The 21,810-nt window shown below is 37.8% G+C and overlaps 1 protein-coding gene across 4 annotated transcripts in view; it reads left to right on the top strand.

The window, feature by feature from the left end:
* Nucleotides 1–21,810, top strand: part of LYST (lysosomal trafficking regulator) — a 195,228-nt gene that overhangs the window by 131,506 nt on the left and 41,912 nt on the right. For 3 of the 4 annotated variants that reach the window (XM_057530732.1, XM_057530731.1, XM_057530729.1), the window contains 11 exons: nucleotides 1,000–1,176; nucleotides 1,753–1,829; nucleotides 1,972–2,160; nucleotides 4,328–4,473; nucleotides 4,561–4,660; nucleotides 5,598–5,659; nucleotides 7,117–7,172; nucleotides 9,230–9,382; nucleotides 13,381–13,625; nucleotides 18,154–18,220; nucleotides 19,597–19,753. In XM_057530732.1, the coding sequence (XP_057386715.1) occupies nucleotides 1,000–1,176; nucleotides 1,753–1,829; nucleotides 1,972–2,160; nucleotides 4,328–4,473; nucleotides 4,561–4,660; nucleotides 5,598–5,659; nucleotides 7,117–7,172; nucleotides 9,230–9,382; nucleotides 13,381–13,625; nucleotides 18,154–18,220; nucleotides 19,597–19,753 (1,429 nt within the window). The remainder of the gene's footprint in view (nucleotides 1–999; nucleotides 1,177–1,752; nucleotides 1,830–1,971; nucleotides 2,161–4,327; nucleotides 4,474–4,560; nucleotides 4,661–5,597; nucleotides 5,660–7,116; nucleotides 7,173–9,229; nucleotides 9,383–13,380; nucleotides 13,626–18,153; nucleotides 18,221–19,596; nucleotides 19,754–21,810) is intronic. The other variant, XM_057530730.1, reaches the window with a different exon arrangement.

The raw sequence follows: 21,810 nt of genomic DNA, 5'->3' as shown, positions 1-21,810 counted from the left end.
CAATGTAAATTTTTAAAAAAGTAAAATTATGTATGTTTCACTTGTTGGCAAAATTAATGTCTAAATATACATAGTGTACACATAACCATCAGGTGTAATATCTATGGCATGAAAGGGCCACTTAAAAAATCATGAATCAAAGTTTGGTTTAGGTTTACACTGGGAAGGACCATTGTCATTACCTTAAGTAACACTCTAATTTTCTTTATAGGGTCTGTTCATAGAAGATTGGCCTAAACTAACCCTTCTCTGGACATGCACAGACCTGAGTGATGACATCTTATTGGTTTAGAGTTTTTCACCTTTTGTTCTCCCTAGGGAATAGTGAATGCTTACAAACAGATCCAAAGATACATTTTTGTTCTGGAATTTTCTCCAATGTTTATTCTCGCAGGCAGAAATTAAAGGAGAAAGAATAATCATGCATCCTTCTTTTCCTTCCTTCCTCTTTTCTTCCTCCCTCCCTCTCCTTCCTTCCTTCCTTCCTTCCTTTCCTTCTTTTCTTCCTTTCTTTTCCTCTCTTTTTTTTTTTACCTTTTACAATGAAAATTTTCAAACATACTAAGAAAAATGGAGACTAGTGAATACTGTATGAATACCGTATGAATACCATATGACCATCACATAGATCTAACAATTGTTAATAATTTTTATCATATTAACATCATTTCTTTTTTCTGAAGTATTTTAAAGTAAATTATGGTAATCATGACATTTTTCAAAAGACATTTTTTATGTAACCATAACAACATTATTATACCTAACAAAATTAACATGTACCCTAATGTCATCATATTACCCAACACATAATCGTTTGACAATTTCTTCAGTTGTTTCCAAAATGTCTTTTTTAGCTGATTTATTTAAACCAGATCCAACCAAATAAATCTAGCAATGTAATTTAATTTACTGTTAAATAATTTAAATGTAAGAAATAAAAATTCTTTATGACTTTAAAAATTTTTTTAATTAAAAAAAATTGTTACTTTTTTTTTAAAGCATGGAGCCAAGTTAGTTTTGTATTTGTCAGAGTTGATACATAATCACGAAGATGAATTGACTGAAGAAGAACGAGACACAGCAGAGCTGCTTATGAGTGCTTTAAAGTTATGTGGTCAAAAGTGCATCCCCCCCAGTGCATCGACAAAATCAGACCTTATTAAAGTGATTAAAGAGGTGAGTCAGTGAAAACATAAGAAACAATTTTCTTAGGATATCCCATTGAATATAACTAAAGAGTGATTGAAAGTGTTTTTTTTATTATAGAGTACCATTGATAATGAATTTGATTTTTTTTTCTCTTTTTTACTTTATATTGCTTTTTTACTATGAGAGAACAAATTAGCCTGTTTTAAGGAGCATTTTATTCTCTGTGGTCATGCTCATCCATTATCACTAGCTTTCAGGGAAGGAAAGATTTTAATAGTGACAAGCAAGTTGAATCATCAACCTTAAGTTCTGGGTTCTTTAATGAAAAGGCAAGATAAGGAAGCAAGCAACTACGCACACCCATAGGGTTTGGCAACCCTAGTTAACTATTCCACCCTAACTTCTCTGACCCAAATTGTGTGGAAACAAAGGGGAGTTATAGCATTATTTAAGTGGTTAATGTATCTTAATATCTTGGTCTCGTGGGGACAATATTTTTTTCCTTTGTTAACTTTGTTTTAAATTTAGTTTGTTGGGCTCTGTGCCAGTGTTAAATGATAAATAATAAGTTTTATATAATATATTATGATCCAAATCTTTTAGGAACAAAAGAAATATGAAACTGAAGAACATGTGAATAAAGCCAACTGGCAGAAAACAGTTAATAATAATCAGCAAAGGTAGGATTTTATGTGTTCTAAAAGCTGTGTCTTTTTAGGAACCCATTAGATTTCACATATACTGTTAGTTTTAAAATATCATGTTTTGATATACATTTAATGTTCCACGTATGCTTAACTTATGGGCATCTTGTTTGTTTAGTCTCTTTCAGCGTCTTGATTCAAAATCAAAGGATATATCTAAAATAGCTGCGGATATCACCCAGGCAGTGTCTCTTTCCCAAGGAATTGAGAGAAAAAAGGTGATCCAGCACATCAGAGGAATGTATAAAGTGGATCTGAGTGCCAGCAGACACTGGCAGGAGCTTATTCAACAACTGACGCATGACAGGTGAGCATGAATTTTTATATATTGGTGTTATTTTCACTCCAGAGTAAAGATTCATTACATTATCTCATTAGTTTAAATATGTTTTGTTTACTCATTTGTGATTTATTTCATCTTGAAGAATAATCCTATGAGAATATTTTTTTTTAATTTTTAGGGAGAGAAAAAATAATGAGAGGGAGAGGCATTAACTCTTCCAGAGAGAAAAATCTATATATCGGCTTTCATTTTATTTATTTATTTATTTATTTTAGTTTTGGCTGCGTTGGGTCTTCGTTTCTGTGCGAGGGCTCTCTCCAGCTGTGGCAAGCGGGGGCCACTCTTCATCGCGGTGCGCGGGCCTCTCACCATCGCGGCCTCTCCCGCTGCGGAGCACAGGCTCCAGACGCGCAGGCTCAGCAGCTGTGGCCCACGGGCCCAGCTGCTCCACGGCATGTGGGATCCTCCCAGACCAGGGCTCGAACCCGCGTCCCCTGCATTAGCAGGCACATTCTCAACCACTGCGCCACCAGGGAAGCCCTCGGCTTTCATTTTAAAATATGATCTTTGCAAAAGAATAGAGAAATCACTGAAACAGGATAGTTGGGAAATAGACCTTTTTCTAGTTAAGACTTTAATAACACAGTTAAAAAGATGCATCACAAATAAGGAAAAGAGGGAAATTAAAGTATTATTCTCTGAATTTCATTAAGATAAATGATTAGTATTATGACTTTAAGGCACTAAACATTATACACTAATCATTATACACTAAAGCAAATTCCAGGTGAATGAATGAACAAAACTCAAAAAGTTTACAAAGTAGAAGAAAATAGGATATTTATCAATGGTGATGGACAGATAACTTTCTTAAGATCAAACACAATTGAAGAAACTACAAAGAAGAAATGAATGGCTTTGACCTTTCACATTTTCCAGTGTATTTAACAAGCATAACCACAACAAAACATCAAGGTTTATTTTTAGCAAGTATTTCACAGAGTTAACATGTTTATGGTTTTAAAAATGCATAAAGATTTGAAAATAAAATATCAAGATCCCAAAAGTTTGAATAAGCAAAAGACGTGAATATACTCTTCACATAAGACAAATAGAATTAATAAACAGATGGGAAAATATTGACTATTGCTAGAAGCTGATTTAAAACCTTTAGTTACCATATTTTACCTTTTATGTTACAAAAAAAATTTTTTTTAGGTGCTAATCTCCACAGCAGGAAGAAATGTATCTTAGCCCTTGGTCAGAGGTTTGGTGGCATTGAACACTTTGACATGTGTCAGGAACCCTACAAACATTTTATTTCTAGTTCCAGTTATCCTGTTTTAGTGATTCTGTCCTAAGGAAAATATTCAAAATATGGAAAAGCAATAAGCATAAAGGTTTTCATCTCTGCATTATTTGTTAGTGAATGAATTGGAAACAACTTAAATATATAATAATAGTAATAGAGTTAAATACATTATTATGCATCCACTCAATATAACATTAGCCATTTAAAATGGTAATAATAAAGACTATACTGTGTTCAGTGAAAAAAGGCAGGATATAGAAGTGTGTATACATAATTTTAACTGCAATTTTAAAAACTGAAAGAAAGTAAACACTACCAGTATTTTGGTATGTTTGGGGTAGTGGGATTAAGGGTAATTTTTTTTTCTCTTATCTATTTCTAAAAATGTATTTAGTATGGTTCTACTATTCCCTTTCATTTAAAATATTAATTTACTTTAAAACATTTTAAGAAATGTGATTACTACAAAAGTGAACTCATTTTATTTGTTATATTAGATAATAGGCAAAATGGGAAATGAAGAAAATTAATTTGGAAAATTGATTTTTTTCTTTAGTTAACCATACTAAGTCTAATATATTGCTAAAGCATACATAGTAGTCATGCTATATCTTTTTTAAAATTTAATAGATACAAGAAATTGGTAGCAGCGCTTGCCTCGAGGCAGGGACACAGGGACTCCAGAGCAGAGGGATACTTTTTTTTTTAATGTTACTCTTTTGTACAATGTGTATGCATAGCCTAGTCTAATTATATAACTGGTTGGGATTTTTCAATTGCATAGATAAATTTTGATTTATTTATTCAATTTCTATAATGTTTTTTTCAAACTACAAATACTTCAGGTTACCACTTAAAATCTTTTCTTTTCACTTGCAGAGCAGTCTGGTATGACCCCATCTACTATCCAACTTCATGGCAGTTGGATCCAACAGAAGGGCCAAATCGAGAGAGAAGGCGCTTACAGAGATGTTACTTAACTATTCCAAATAAGTATCTCCTTAGGGATAGACAAAAATCAGAAGGTGATAGTGGCTTCTTGACTCAACATGTAAATATAGCAGATTAACTATGGGCATTACACAAAGATAATAATGTCCTTTTTTCCTCAGCAGATGTGGTCAAACCACCACTCTCTTACCTATTTGAAGACAAAACTCATTCTTCTTTCTCTTCTACTGTAAAGGACAAAGCTGCAAGTGAGTCTATAAGGTAAATTTGAATCCGTAAGACATTTTCTGTTTTGTTGAAAGTGTTAGACTTTAATAGTCTATTGTTGCGCTTATGTAATATTTATTTTAGATAATGCCGTGGTTTGGGGAAAGATCCCAAACATGGCTCAAAGAGAAGACAAAGCTGAATGGCCAGAATCCAAAAAGAACAGACATTTTTGTTAGGGAGGATTCATTGGACTTCAGTCATCATGCTCTGGCCCTTGGTTGCATACATATATTTTTGTAGTTGATTTTTCTAACAGCTCTGTGAAATAGATAGCGCTGCTGGTGGCATCGCAAGAGGCAATCTAGTGTATTGATTAAAGGTTCAAATCCTAGTTCCTCCTCTTACTAGCCATCTGATCTTAACCTCTCTCTGTCTCAGTTTCCTCATCTGTTACATGAGGAAGATAAGTCATAGCACTATTCAGTGGGTCAGTATGGTAACTATTGATAGTCTTATCATTATTGTTGTGGTCGAGGTTGTTATGATGCCCATTGTATAGATAAAAAACTGTGAGACTCAAAAAAGATAATTGACTTGACTAAAGAATAGAGGAACTTTTCTGACTCTGAAGCCCCCCTTTTTCCTAGAATGCTAAGCTTCTTTTCTGTGTTTGAAATATCAGAGCCATGAACCAATGTTTGCTTATTTACTGGAAAATATAAAATATTGAAGTCTCTTTTAAATAACGGAATCCCTGTATTCTGCATAAGAGTGTTGGGATTATTCACCTTTTCTAAAAGTTTCCGCTATTTTCTCCTCTATTATAATGTCAAAAAATGAGATATTTTCATGTGGATTTTAACAAGATGTTTTATGCTTTTGAAACTCTAGTCTGCTTTGCTGAAATCTTCTATGATAAAATAAAGCTTTTACTCTCTGAAATCGGTCAAAACATTTAATCATAGTAATTTTAAATATGTTTTGACAGAGTGAATCGAAGATGTATCAGCGTCGCACCATCTAGAGAGACAGCTGGTGAATTGTTGTTAGGTAAGTCACATTTTGCAGATATTTACACATGTTCACCCTGCCTATTTTATTCTTAGATAATTTGAAGCATTGTTTTGACACACTACCATTAAATGAGATGAACTTTCTATAACAGATAACCTCTTTCTTATAGGTTATTTTGCCTTAACATTGTATATAATGTGTATGACTCATGAATGTGAAAAATGACAATCTTATTCTCTGAAAAGCACATGAACAGCATTTTAATTTTTATAAAATTGACTTTCTTCATGAGTATACATTTTTATATTTAATCATTCCTTTTATTATATATCAATTTTTATTTTTAAAGTAAAGAATTATTGGTATACTTATAAGCCTACTGTTTTAACAGATACCCCTATGCATATGAAATATATCCACCTTGAGATTGTTCATAATTTATATTCTCTATTGTACTTCTGAGAGAAAGGCCAAGGCTGTCGATCCATGGATAGTTACATTTGGTGAGAAATTTTTTCCTCGAGACGTGAAGGAATAAGGTTTTATCACTCTAGTCTCTATTCCCTTAAAGAACCAATTTGTACGCTCTGGGCCGGTTGTTCTCCAAGCACGGTCCCCAAATCAGGAGCATCGGCATCACATAGGAACTTCTAAGAAATACGCGTTCTCAGGCCCCAGCCCAGACCTGCTGAATCTGAAACTCTGTGGGTGGGGCCCAGCGATCTGCATTTTTATGAACCCTGCAGAGATTCTGATGCACCCTCAAATTTGAGAGTCACTGCAGTTGGCTAAAGCTATAGCCCCGAAGGCCTGACAGGTAGAGTTTCAAGCTTGCCAGGGCTGAGCCCCATGGTCACGAGGGTGGAGATGGTGCCTTTCTCCGAGCCAGCTGTGCCAGTGCTCAAGGTGACCAGCACCCACTGCAGAGCCCCAGGGATGTTTCTACTGTTTGGATACATGACGTAGGGACATGCATTAACAACAGCCTATCAAGCAGGAAAAATTGGGGAAGTATCTTGTAAGGCCTTTTCTGCCCTATTGAGTGTTTAAGTCAGCAAAATAATTAAGGGTTCCTCTTTTGCTAGAAAATTTAGTTGATAACTTGACTTCAGTTAATGTATGACAAAATAAAGCAAAGTAATATGCTAGTAACCTAAGAAGAATACTAGTAATAATTAATAGCCTAAACCTTTTAGCATGAAGTGGCAGACACTGTTAATAAACATTTTACATATATTCTAATTTAATTCCCACAGTAACCCTGTGAAATAGAGTCCTCCCTCTTCTTTTTATAATGAGGCTAAAGTACAAAGAGGTTAAGCAACTTGCCTAAGATCTCATGGATGCTCTTCAAAAATATTTATTGAGTATTAGGAACTCGTTCTGGGTTCTGGGATTCAAATTCAGTCCAACTGACTCCAGAGGCATGCCTTTAACCATATAAGGTAATAGTGCATATACATTTTTAAACTCATACCAATTCTTTTCTGCAGGTAAATGTGGAATGTATTTTGTGGAAGATAACGCTTCTGACACAGTTGAAAGTTCCGTGAGTAGAGGCTTAAGTTTACATTTGTATGAATCTAGACAAATTCCCAAAATGTATAAATTTAATACAACCAGAGAGCTTGTAGAACTGTTAGAGTTCATTAATTGTCGCACTCTGTGTAAATTTGTCTGAATTCCAATTTTTTTTAAAAGATAATTTTGAAAAGAAGACCATGCCATCCCTTCTGGCACATGGTCTGATTCGCAGAGCCGAGAGTATTATGAGTCATATTCTAAAGTGCTCCTGTTATTTCTGTGTATGTCCACTCGATTTCTCACTACTGTCCTCAGTAGCAACAAACTCCCTGCCACTCCCTGTTTACTATCGTGTACATTTGCCTTCAAAAAGAAAGAAAAATATTGTCTAATTGAATAACTTAAGTAATCCTGATATTCACATAGCTTAGTAGTCATGATTTTTATTCTTCTGGAAATACTGATATCAATCGGAAAATAACAAAAAAGACTCAATTCACATTTTTGTACAGAAAAGCATTTTATCCATGTGAATTCATTTACATGCCATTAAAATATTGTTTTGAGAGCCCTGTAACAGGAGAAGTAAGGTTCTTTGTTTCAGAACTTCTAAAGCTACAAACTGCTAAGGATGTAAGTAAATAAGATTATGTATGGTTTAATGGTGAATACATATTTGATTCAAAGAAATTAACGAGTGAAAACATAAAATTTGGTTGTAAAGCAAATCATGTTAAAAAATAATTAATTTAATATAGCCCCTGAAAATTGAGCAGGCATTACTTCATGATTCATATAGCAATTACTACAGTATTTATCCCAGCTAGTAAAAATATAGTTATGTTATTTTTCAAGATATATCTTTTCAGCAACCAAAGAATTTAATAGTTGATACATGAACCAGCTTTTTTTCTGGATCCAAAAGGTTACATATTCCACCTGTAAAACTCTAAAAAGACCCTTGCTTTTTAATAGATTGAAGGCTTCTTTTTTTCTCTGTCCTTTTGTAGCATTTTTTCTTACTTCCTGTATGACATTTGCTATCTTGCCTTTTAAAAGTGGGTGCAAATATCTCGTTCCCCCTTTTTATCGTACGTAGATTTATTTTATGCAGAGCACTTAGCAGAGCACCTTGCCTGTAGATACTTAATTAATGTTTATTAACTTGAATTCATGTTGAATGTCGAAGCTAAACAGGGAGGATTTTGGTTTTAAGAATGAGAATATTATGTTTTCACTAAAATATTTTATTTTCTTTGTAATATATTTCCTGTCTCTACTTCTAGAAATGAGTTGGGACCCAGTACAATAGTAAAGCACCCATAGAGCAGGCCAAAGTGTCACTTCCTCCTTACAGCTGTTTTTCAAATTTCTCTTTATTTTTGACTCCTGGAGATGTCATTTCGCGTACTTTCTTGCAAGCTCAACTATACATTTAAAAGAATATTTGCTTAGTAAAAGAAATCGGTCTGAAAAGTCTACATACTGTATGATTCCAACCATATGACATTCTGGAAAAAGGAAAACAATGGAGACAATAAAAAGATCAGTGGCTGCCAGATGGAACAAAAGGGAATTTTAGGGCAGTGAGACTAGTCTGTATGATACTATAATGGTGGATACATGTCATTAAACATTTGTCAAAACCCATTGAACTATACAACACCAAGATTAAACTATGGACTTTAGTTAAGAATAACCTATTCAATAGTGACTCATCAGTTGTAGCACATGCACCACATGAGAACAAGATGTTCACAGTAGGGAAACTGAGTGTGGGGAAGCTATACATTGGAACGCCATGCTGTCTGCTCAATTTTGTAAACCTAAAACTGCTCTAAAAAATACAGCCTACTAAAAAAGTTTAAGCAAAGTCTACTTAAATTCTTTTTCTTAGATTTTTTAATCCAGCATTTTGAAGTGTTTAGTAGTGGGAGGATTTTCAGAGAATCTTACCTGCCATTTGGCCACAAAAGGAAGACTTTCTATTGCATTTTGATAGTTTTTAACAATCTAAAATTAAAACAATTATTTCTATTTCATGTAGAGCAAATACTTTCATGTTATTTCCTTTGTCTTTAGAGCCTTCAGGGAGAATTGGAACCAGCATCATTTTCCTGGACATATGAAGAAATTAAAGAAGTTCACAAGCGTTGGTGGCAATTGAGAGATAATGCAGTAGAAATCTTTTTAACAAATGGCAGAACACTCCTGTTGGCATTTGATAACACCAAGGTAAATTTGCCTTTATTAATACATATACTTTTTCAAAGCGATCATGGATCAGTGTAACTACACTCGTACTGATTAAATGAAGTTTTAACTTATTTAAACTTTGTTTCTGAAATCAAATAAAAATTGCCTTATTTCTTAGTACTGATTAAAGTTAATACTTAGTTATATTAGGATTATTTTTGTCCTCCAAAACTGTACTAAATTCTCATTCCCCAGAGTGACAGTATCTGTAAAAAGCAAATGAACGAATGTATAACCAACCTGAAAGTAGTTTAACCTTGATAGTAGATTCCATTTTTGGCAAACCCTTTTTTGACCGCCACATCCTTTCAGCTACTATGTGTCTGCTAGCCTTTATAGAAAACCTCTTGGAAGAAACTGTGAATGCCTGCTGCTTCCAATTCCTCCCTCCGGTTCTCTTTGGAAATGCTCCAGGCAGACCTTCTTCTCACCACTCCGCCTGTAACTTCTCTGGCTAGCATCACCAGTGACCTCCGTGTTGCTAAACCCTATGATCATATTTCTTAGTCTTCATCTTACTTGACTCCTCAGCAGCATTTGACACAGCTGATTATTCTCTCTTTCTTTAAAGAAAGGAAAAATAAAAAACCTTCCTCACTGGGCTTCTGAGTTATCACTTTCTTAGTTCTCCTTTCAGCTCACCAGCCATTCCTCCTCAGTCTTGTTTGCAGATGCTTCCTCTGGGCATCTCGGCGCTCACTCTTCATTTTATTTTTTATTTTTTAAATTTTTTGGCCGCAGTGCACGGTTCTCAGGATCTTAGTTCCCGGACCAGGGATTGAACATCCAGGAATTGAACTCGGGCCATGGCAGTGAAAGCGCCGAGTCCTAACCACTGGAACGCTAGGGAGTTCCCAGGGCTCACCCTCCAGACCTCTTCTCTTCTCATCCCATCTTGTGACTTTAAATACTATCTGTGTTATAACAATTTACAGATTTATATCACCACCCAAACCTCTTCCCTGGATGCCCACTCAAATATTTAAGTTTCTACTTGGCATCTCCACTTGGAAGTCTAATTGGCATCTCAAATTTTACACGGACAAAACTGAACTTCTAATCTCCCCCGCAAAATCTCTTTGCAGTTTTCCCCATCTCAGTAAATGGCAACTCCAGTGTTTCTGATTGGCCAGGTCAAAAACCTGGGGATTATCCTCGACTCCTCTTATTCTTTCATCTACTACATCTACTCTATCAGTAAGTTCTGTTGGCTCACCCCTCAGAATACATCCAGAATCTGACTGCTTCCACTGCTACCATCCTGGTCCAAGCCACTGCCACCTCTTGCATAAATCATTACACTAGCCTCCTAACTGGCCTCCCTGCTTCCATACTCCCTCTTCTTTCAGACTGTTCTCAACACAGCAGCTAAAGTGTGTCAGATCGTGCCATTCCTCTGCTCAAAACCCTCCGACCACTTTCTGTGTCACTCCATTAAAGGCAAAGACCTTACAGTGTTGAATAATCTGGCACTTCCTTATCTCTCTGACCTTATCTTCTACCATTCTATCCTTCACTCTCTCTAATCCATCTGTGGAGACCTTGTTTACCTTGACTATAGCAGACACACTGATGCCTCAGGGCCTTGGCACTTACTGCTCCCTAGAATGCTGCCTGGAATGCTTTTCCTCTTAGAACTACATTACTCACTCCCTTACTTTTTTCAGGTTCCCTGATCAAATGTCTTCTTATCAGAGAGACTTCCCTGATTACTCTAAATAAAACAGCAACCCCTGCCTCACTGCTACCCCCAAGCATCCCTTACCTCCTTTGCTTTGCTCTATTTTTCTCACAGCACTTAAAAGCATCCAACAGTGTCTCCCCAATAGACTATAAGGACTTTGTTTTGTTAAGTGCTTCAGCTTTAGCACCTTAAACATGCTGGTATATAGGTGCTCAATAAATATTTGTAGAATGAATAAATGTTTCCTTTTTCTTGCAGAGGTTAGTATGCAAACTGTCATAAATTCTCTTCCACCAACCTTAGCTTCAGCAGTAGGCAACCTTCAGATTTATTTTTTTTAAATTTTTATTGGAGTATAGTTGCTTTACAATGTTGTGTTAGTTTCTACTGTACAGCAAAGTGAATCAGCTATATGTATACCTATATCCCCTCTTTTTTGGATTTCCTTCCATTTAGGTCACCACAGAGCACTGAGTAGAGTTCCCTGTGCTATACTGTAGGTTCTCATTAGTTATCTATTTTATACATAGTATCAATTGTGTTTATATGTCAATCCCAATCTCCCAATTCATCCCACCCCCACCCTTCCCCCTTGGTATCTGTACGTTTGTTCTCTACGTCTGTGTCTCTATCTCTGCTTTGTAAATAAGATCGTCTATACCAGTTTTTTCAGATTCCACATATATGCATTAATATATGATATTTGTTTTTCTCTTTCTGACTTACTTCACTCTGTATGACAGTCTCTAGGTCCATCCATGTCTCTACAAATGACCCAATTTCGTTCCTTTTTATGGCTGAGTAATATTCCATTGTATATATGTACCACATCTTCTTTATCCATTCTTCTCTTGATGGACATGTAGGTTGCTTTCATGTCCTGGCTATTGTAAATAGTGCTGCAGTGAACATTGGGGTGCATGTGTCTTTTTGAATTATGGTTTTCTCTGGGTATATGTCCAGTAGTGGGATTGCTGGGTCACATGGTAGTTATATTTTTAGTTTTTTAAGGAACCTCCATATTGTAACCTCCAGATTTAGAATATAAGTTTAGTTTTTGTTTTTGCTTTGAACCGATTCTTTTTTTTTAAATTATCATAAAAAATACATAACATAAAAGTTGCCATCTTAACCATTTTCAAGCATACAGTTCAGTTGTGTTAAGTGTATTCACATTGTTGTGAAACAGACCTTCAGGTTTAGGTTCTTAAACACCCTGTAATCTTGCTTATTCCATAACCAAGATCATTCTTCTCATTCACTTTTAGTCTCATCTTTGATTATCCACATCCGTGGCTCACCTTCCTATGCCTAAAGCATATACACATTTAAGAGGGGTAATTCAAATTTGTTTTTAGCAAAGGCCTGGCTCGTCTGTTTTTTTCCATTTATTATCAATTATCATTTAATTGCTTTAGAAGAAATCAGAATACCTTTTTTCTGTGACAGAACTTTTGTGCCTCTCTAAAAAAAGAGTTTATATACTAGTTTTCAATCAGTAGTGAAAATCAAGTATTCTGTTTTACATAGGATAGTTTATTTCATTCTCAGGAAATAAATATTATTACCCTCATACTACAGGTATGATAACTGTAACACAAAGAGTTTAAGCAAGAAAAAAGACCAGTTCTGTCTGTCAGAAAACTATGCTCTTTCTACTACATCATGTTGCATTTATTTAGATGAAGACTCTTCATTTTCCTTTATTGATTTTTTTTCTTAGGGTCTGTATATAAGTGACTTCTCTATACAGACTTCTTAGTTTCTTACTGATTTCTCCAGCTGCAAAACATAGTGATTAAGAGCCACAAGTGAATGAATATAAAAAAAAAAGAAATAGACTCATAGATATGGAAAACAAACTAGTGGTACCAGTGGGGAGAGAGAAGGGGGAGGAGCAAGATAAGGGAAGAGGATTAAGAGGTACAAACTATTATGTACAAAATAAATAAGTTACAAGGGTATATGGTACAGCACAAGGAATGAAGCCAACATTTTATAACAACTTTAAATGGAGTATAATTTATAAAAAAAATTGAAACACTATTTTGTACACCTAAAACTAATATAATATTGTCAATCAACTACACTTCAATAAATAAATAAATAGCCCAACCTTTGGAGGAAGACGTGGATTTGAATCTCAGTTCCCCACCAGTCAATGTTATTGGGCAAAAAGTATTTTCTTGGAGGACTTGAGATTAGTAACATGCCTATAATACCATGGATTCTTTGGAGGAAAATGTCAAGCCTAAAAATAAAATCTGGGTTTTTTTCTCTCCTTCCCTTACAGGTTCGTGACGATGTGTACCACAGTATACTAACGAATAACCTCCCTAATCTTCTGGAATATGGCAATATCACTGCTCTGACAAATTTGTGGTATACTGGACAAATTACTAATTTTGAATATTTGACTCACTTAAACAAACATGCCGGCCGATCCTTTAATGATCTCATGCAGTATCCAGTGTTCCCGTTTATCCTAGCTGACTACGTTAGTGAGACCCTTGACCTCAGCGATCCATCAGTGTACAGGTAACTAAAGACATCATCACCTTTTGGCTTTGTCAATATGCTGTATTTATTTTACTGAAGTTCTTATTGTGAGAATTTTCAAACATGCACAAAAATAGAATGAATGTATAATGAGCCCCATATGACCATGACCCCAGCTCAACAATTATCAAGATTTTTGCCAAACTTACGTCATCTTTTTTTTTCTTCTTAAGATGAACCACACAAATCTTTTATGTCATTCATATGATCTTTAGTACACATCTCTTAAGAAAAAAGTGGAACATTTTCTTTCATAACCTCAGTGCCATTATCGTATCTAAGAAAATCAACAGTAATTTCACGGTATCATCTAATATCCAGTCTGTTTTCAAATGTCCCCTGATTATATCAGAGTTGTCTTTCTATAGTTGATTTGTTTGAGTCAGGCCCACTGTCACCTTTGGTTGCTTTGTGTCTAAAGATATAACATCTAGAACAGCCCTTATTTTTGTGTATGTATTTTTCTCTTTCTTTCTTCCTAACATTGACTTGTTTTTAAAACAAAAATAAGTCATTTATCTTGTAGGATGTCCCCCATTCCATTTTAGCATTTAGCTTTTTCCTCTAGCCTCTGTACTTCCTAGAGACTGCAAATTACTTCTAAAGGCTTGCTTAGATTCAGATTCAACTTTTTTTGGCAAGAATCCTCTAGAGGAGATGGTGTGGACTTTATATTGCCCCATATCAGGAGGCCTGTGATATCCCACTCTAAGGATGCTCAGGCTGGTCCGTGGGTTCAGCCTCCCGTTGAACTTGTTTCTTTCATTGATGATTATTGTTCGAGTCTATTATTTCACTAGGGGTTACAGAATGGTGATTTCCTATTCTCTCATTTCTTCTGCGTTTATTAGAAGAAAACATACAAGATGAGCCCACGATATTTTGTTGTGTCAGAGAGCAAGGAAATTACTATAGTCTTGTCGGAAGGACTCGGGAGCCATATTTGCACACCCATGTTCATTGCAGCTTTATTCGCAGTGGCCAGGAGGTGGAGGCAGCCCAGGTGTCTGTCTGTGGATCAATGGATGGGGAAAATGAGGTGCATACATACAGAGGAATATTATTCAACCTTAAGAAGGAGGGAAGTCCTGTCACATGGATGAGCCCTGGGGACGTTGTGCTAAATGGAATGAGCCAGCCACAGAAGACAAACACTGTGTGATTCCTCTTCATGAGTTGTCTAGGGCAGTCAACTCAGAGAGACAGAGTGGAATGGTGGGTGTGGGTGACAGGAGGAGAGGGGGTGGATATAGGGGGTTGTTGCTCAGCAGGTGTAGAGTTTCAGCTTTACAAAATGAAAAAGTTTTAGAGACCTATTGCACAACAATGTGGATATTGTTAACACCACTGAACTAGGTACTTGAGGATGGTTAGGATGGTAAGTTTTGTGATGTGCGTTTTTTTTACCACAGTTACAAAAAATAAAAGACTTAGGAGCCAACTTGAAGTGGCTCTCACTGCCAAAGATAGGACAATCTAAGCATCAGAAAGAATAATGACTACAGTTGATTGAACACATTTGAATTTAAAAAATACTTAAGTTAACAATGGCACTTTTTAAAGGCCCCCAAAACAAAGCAAAACTAAACTCACTGGTCACTGTTGGATAGGGCACCAATTCCTTGCTTTTGAAATTTGACAACTAAGGAAAAGAATTAAGCTTTTTTATCCTGCCGTTCCTGAATGAGTTGCCTTTTAGAGTAACCAAATAGCCCTAGTTGATGAGGGAATATTCTGTTTCTTTAGTTTTAAATAACATTATCTTGCTAGGATCAAAAAGTCAAGAAATAACAACTGTTGGCGAGGATATAGAGAAAAGAGACCCTGTGCACTGTTGGTGGGAATGTAAATTGGTGCAGCCACTGTGGAGAACAATATGGAGGTTCCTTAAAAAAGTAAAAATAGATCTGTCATATGATCCAGCCATTCTACTTCTGGGTATTTATCCAGAGGAATTGAAAACACTAACTTGAAAAGATATCTGCACCCCCATGTTCACTGCAGCATTATTTATAGTAGCCAAGATACAGAAACAACCTAAGTGTCCATCTGTGGATGAATGGATAAATAAAATGTCACACACACACAATGGGATACTATTTATCCATAAAAGAGAATGAAATCTTGTGACAGCATGGATGGACCTTGAGGGCATTATGCTAAGTGAAACAAGTCAGTCAAAGACAAATACCATACAAATAAGTATGATCTCACTTGTATGTGGAATCTAAAAATAAAAACAAAACAAAAACGGAACAAACAGAAAACCTCACTGATACAGAGAACAGATCAGTGGTTGCCAGAAGCATTATGGGGGTGGGATTGTGGCAAAATAGGTGAAGGGAGTCAAAAGGTACAGACTGCCAGTTATGAAATGAGCCCTGGGATGCAACGCACAGCGCGATGACCTTAGCTAATAACACTGCATTACATGTTTGAAAGTTGCTGAGAGAGTAAATCTTAAAAGTTCTCAGCACAACAAAAAAAGTCCTGTAACTACGTGTGGTGATGGCTGGTACCTAGACTTACTGTGGTGATCATTTTGTAATATTGAATATATAAATATCGAATCGTTATGTTGGACACCTGAAACTAATATAGTGTTATATGTCCGTTACACTTCAATTAAAAAATGATCTATGTAGTTTAAAGAAAAATTGACTGCCAGTATACTACTTAGTGTATTAGAATATTTTAATTATAACTGCTGAATAGTTAGGCCTAGTCTGAACTAGGCCTAGTTCAGACAGTTTTCAAGAAATCAGATTCAATTTAATGTATTTGTCAATTTAAAAACGAGCAAATGGCACATTATTTAGCTTTTAGACATTTTTATACACTGCTAATGTACATTTAAATTTTTACACTACTGAGGGCTTCCCTGGTAGCGCAGTGGTTAAGAATCCGCCTGCCAATGCAGGGGACACGGGTTCAAGCCGTGGTCCAGGAAGATCCCACATGCTGTGGAGCAACTAAGCCCGTGCGCCACAACTACTGAGCCTGCGCCCTAGAGCCCGCGAGCCACAACTACTGAAGCCCGCATGCCTAGAGCCCGTGCTCCGCAATAAAAGAAGCCACCGCAATGAGAAGCCTGTGCACAGCAACAAAGAGTAATCCCCGCTCAACATAACTAGAGAAAGCCCACGCGCAGTAACAAAGACCCAACACAGCCAAAAATAAATAAATAAATAAATTTATATTTAAAAAAAAAAGAATGATATTGTAGAAATGTATATTATGGGGGAGGGGGAGATTTTTATTTAAAAAGTAATTATGCATACACACATAAGGAGAGAGCATCTGGAAAGGTATGTACCCTTCCAGATATATTGTGAGTAATAGTACTGTGGTTGATTTTTGGTTTATTCTATTCGCTCATCAGTAACTTCTGATTTTCCAACCACAACAGTATTACCTGTGTTCCAAAAAACTACTTACACTGTTTAGAAAAAAATTGCATGCCAGGATCTTGAACATGATTTCTCCTATATTGAGGTGAATTTGTATCTATGCTATAAAACTGTCTTTACTTTTTAACAAAGTTTTTAGGATTATCAAAGTCTCACAAAAAATGAAATTAATGTGTTTGCTATCACTAATTTTAATATCCCTAGGAAATAATTTTCCCAAAAAATAGATATGTCAGCATCTGGCTAAGCAGACCTGGTTTGACTTAACTGAAACTTGAGCAAATCTCGATGTTGACCTCGTGGTGGCGCCAGGTGTTGAAACTCCAGGTGGTCCCCTCCCAGTGCCAGAGCACATGGCCCCTCAGCCGGAGAAGCCTGCCCTCCCTCGCTGGGTCTTGTTCTCTTGCTCTTTCCTGGGCCTCACAGAGGTGCTGCTTGACTCTGTAGCTTGTGAGAGTGGAGCTTCATCCTTGAGTTCTCTTCCCTCCCTGATACAGTGTGAACACCAGCACAGACGTGCACACGTTTGCTCCACGGTGCACACAGTGTCAGTCACTCTCCGCGAATTAGCTAACAGAATGTTTCTGTCAGTACTCGCACTCCAGATCTCAGGGTGCTCATTTTAAGCATGTGTTGTTTCTTCAGTTTTCACTAACCTAGTAATTACATAACATCTCCTCATGATCATATCTCCTGTCCAAACTGCCCTTCACTCTTCCTTGCCGAGCTGGGTGTAGAATCTGGAAATGGGGGCAGGAACTTCCAGGGCTTGGTAGGAATCAGCTGCCATGGGCAGCATCAGTTATGATTTGGAGGAAGTAGAGGAACCAGAGAAGGGAGAAAGAACAGCAGCTCTTCTTGTGTAGGTTACTCGTAAGTCAGGAATTCCTAATGATGGTACGCATCTGTTTAGAAAAATTCTATCTTCATAGGTTATGAAATCATCATTGTGACTTAATTGCAAAGCAACATGTGTAAGCGCTAAACCAAGGGCTGAGTATTTTGTTGACCACTTACTTACTTGTAAACATCTAAGGCAGCTTAATCCTGACAGTATCAGCATACTTCGATGTTTTCCATCATCTCTTCCTTTGTAGAAATCTCTCCAAGCCCATAGCTGTGCAGTACAAAGAAAAAGAAGATCGTTACGTGGACACATACAAGGTAGGTTTAGTTTTTCCTCATGTATTTTGATAAGTAAAAACTGGATTTTTGTTTTGCAGACTGTTTTACCTAATTTTAAACGTATAGTATTGATTTTTTTGTTTCCCACTTCCTTGTGCTTTGATTGACAGACAACTGGAAATCATCATGTGATTTTAAATATTATTCTCTGTCTTAATTCTCTGAAAGCACTTTGCCCAGAAAAAGAAATACACTTACTGTTACATAAATTGGAAGCTCATAATCCGTTGTAATGTTCAAATATATAAATAATTATATTCCTTATAAAAATCACAAAGATTTCCAGGGACCTGCTATTTGTATCCCCTAGTGTTATAATTAATAATATCAATATATTTATACTGTACCATAATCCCTTATTATTCATCTCAGCAAATTGTGCACAGGTTTATTAACAAAAAATACTGGATTGTAAAGTTTAAAAATAGAAATTAATTACCCATTTCTGTGAAATTAATATTAATGGAATCCTGCTGGAGATTTTTAAAAACCCATTAGTCATATGTTACATTCTTCACAACAGTATCAAGATAGGAGCAGCTGAAGCAGTTTTCTCATATTCACCACGTTATCTTATGTCAAAGTTCCAGAAAGGTCCATCCAAGCATTTTATAACTGTCAATGCTTGATTCTTCTGCAGCTAAAAATGCAGCAGTGCTATGGGAATCAAAGAGAAGTGACTCCAGAAAATTCACTGTCACCTGACTTTGTTATTAGAGACAGAAGCTACAGGAGATGAGAATAGTGACAGATATTAAAAATTTGGTTGAGCTTCTTACTTTATGATGGGAAGACAGGAGTAGTTGAAAAATCACCACACTCTTCGTTATTTCTGTGTAACTCCACTGCAAAACAGCTATAACATGTTATATTAAAGAATTCCAATAATACGATACAGGTTTTACATTTCTATTGCAGTTCCTCTGCTAGAGAAGCATTTCTCTAAAGAATGTAGCATTACAGCTTGAAACCCTCTTAAGACGCAGACATCTCTAGTGAGAATGGCAGCTCTTATTTATTGAGCCCTTGATCAGTTGAGATATATTAGATATATATTATCTAAACTGATATTATTATCAGTTTAGATTTACGTATTAGTTGGGAGCCAGGGGGCTGGGAGGTGGGGTACAGAACAGGTGGGTTCTCTGTGAGCAAATGAGAGGGTGAACGTGCACACGGTGCGTGGTCAGGCCTTAGTGGGGCACCAGACCCCTGGACACTCAGGAGGGCCGAGGGCAAGCCATGGAGAATGGCGTCTAACGGGCAGCAGAGAAGGGTGGGAAAGAAGACAAGCGAGGCGGCTCCAGCTCTGCCTGGAGCTCACTGTCACGAGTTCTGGTCCCTGTGTCCGTCAGTACCTGGAGGAGGAGTACCGCAAAGGAGCCCGGGAAGACGACCCGATGCCGCCGGTGCAGCCCTACCACTACGGTTCCCACTACTCCAACAGCGGCACCGTGCTCCACTTCCTGGTCAGGATGCCTCCGTTCACAAAGATGTTTTTAGCCTATCAAGGTAAGGGTTGTTTCATAACTACCTCAAAGGTCAGATTGGTCATCGGGGATAAAACACTTGACTGACGTCCTGAGAACGTACTGAAACTAATCAAACCATAGGAAAAAGAATTGTATATATTCCCGCAACAAAATTCTCTTCAAGAAACCAGCAGTGGTACTAGGAGGACGCAGAATTTGCATCTCCGCACAACTAGGGCACCTACCAGGCCCCAGTGGGGGACTGCGGACACCTAAGGGGACGGGAGGAACCCCCAGCGACCGGGTAGGACGTGGGGTGCAGGAGGAGTGAAGGGGGAGGAGAAGTGGAGGCGGGACGGGACTGGCCCCCCTGAGGGGAAGGGATCCCAGGCCCGAAGGGGGAAATTGGGGAACCACTGGGAGGGCAGAGGATCAAAAGGGAGCGTGGCTAGGTTTCCCCTGCCCACTTGGACCCCCAGGAACCTACTGAGATCTCAGGCCTGATCCTCTGCCCAGTGAGGCCCCCTCCAGCCGCGCGGGTCCTGAGGGAGTGGGAGGGAGGGAAGGGGGAGCAAAAGTAAAGGCTGGATCTCCAGGACCAGCACCCCTGAGGGGCGGCTGGGGGAGGTGAGGAGTGCCTACACCCAGCGGGACCCACCCACGCTTAGGGGTCCGGAGGCGACGGGGGAGGCCCTGGGGGACATGGTGGGGGAGGGGCACGAAGGAACGGAGGGGAACGGGGCCAGCGCTTTCCCTGTCCACTCAGGCACCAGGGGAGCCTGTTGGGTTCCAGGGCCTAATCCTCTGCCCTCGGAGCCTCCCTCCTGCCAGGCAGAGCCCAAGCCTCGCCCCTGCCCCCCACCTGGGGCCCCACCTCTGCACTCAGAGACCCCCTCCAATGTGCTGGGCCTAAACCCCACCCACACACCCTCAGGCAGGGCCTTACCTCCAAACCCCAGAACTCCACACTCCAGAGACCCTTCTTTCCACGCGCTGCCTCTCCCCTTGTGCAGGTCCTAAGCAGAGGCCCTGCCCCACACTTGAACGTCGCCCCACCTAGGCCCCACCCCACAATGAAACGTCACCCTCCACCCGCTTAGGTCCTGCGCCACACTAAACCCTGCCTTTGCCTAAGTTCCACCCCTCTCCTAAACCCCACCCCTATAGCCAACAGTTTTTTTTTTTTCTCTTGTAAATTGGGGTTCTGTTCTGTTGATTCATTGTTGTTGATTCTTTTATATTTTTATTTTTCCTAAATCTTTTATTTTTCTAATTTTATTTTATTCTTTATACTTTGTTATCATTCTCTCCTTTTAGCTTATTCCCACCCCCCCCCCTTTTTTTTTTCTTTTTCCTGTTGTGGTTTTATTTTGCCTTGTTGCAGTTGTTTCAATTATAGTTTTATTTTTCCTGATATATTTTTTATCTTTCTAATTTTGTTTTGTATTTTATTCTTTGATATTGTACTGCTCTTTTTTTTCTTTCTTTCTTTCTTTTTTTTTTTTTTCACCGTGCCACAAAGCTTGCGGGATCTTGGTTCCCAGGCCGGAGGTCAGGCCCAAGCTCCTGTGGTAGCCACAGGACTAACAGAGAACCTCAGACCCCAGGGAATATTAATCAGAGTGAGGCCTCCCAGAGGTCCTCATCTCATCACCAAGACACAGCTCTATCCAACGGCCTGCAAACTCCAGTGCTGGACGTCTCAGGCCAAACAACCAGTAAGACAGGAATACAGCACCACCCATCAAAAAAAAAAAGAAAAAGAAAAAGAAATAAACGACAAATAAATATGTTACAGACAAAGGAGCAAGGTAAAAACCTACAAGACCAAATAAATGAGGACAAAATAGGCAACCTACCTGAAAAAGTATTCAGAGTAATGGTAGTAAAGATGATCCAAAATCTCAGAAACAGAATAGAGGAAATACAAGAAACATTTAACAAGGATGTAGAAGAACTAAAGGGCAAACAAATGGTGATGAACAACACAATTACTGAAATTAAAAATAACTCTACAAGGAATCAATAGCAGAATAACTGAGGCAGAAGAACAGATAAGTGAGCTGGAAGATAAAATGGTGGAAATAACTGCCAGGG

Source organism: Balaenoptera acutorostrata, chromosome 16, assembly GCF_949987535.1.
Source record: "Balaenoptera acutorostrata chromosome 16, mBalAcu1.1, whole genome shotgun sequence".
In the NCBI taxonomy this organism is placed as follows: Eukaryota; Metazoa; Chordata; class Mammalia; order Artiodactyla; family Balaenopteridae; genus Balaenoptera; species Balaenoptera acutorostrata.
Note: the sequence above shows the minus strand (reverse complement) of the source record. Positions and strands in the feature narration are given on the sequence as shown.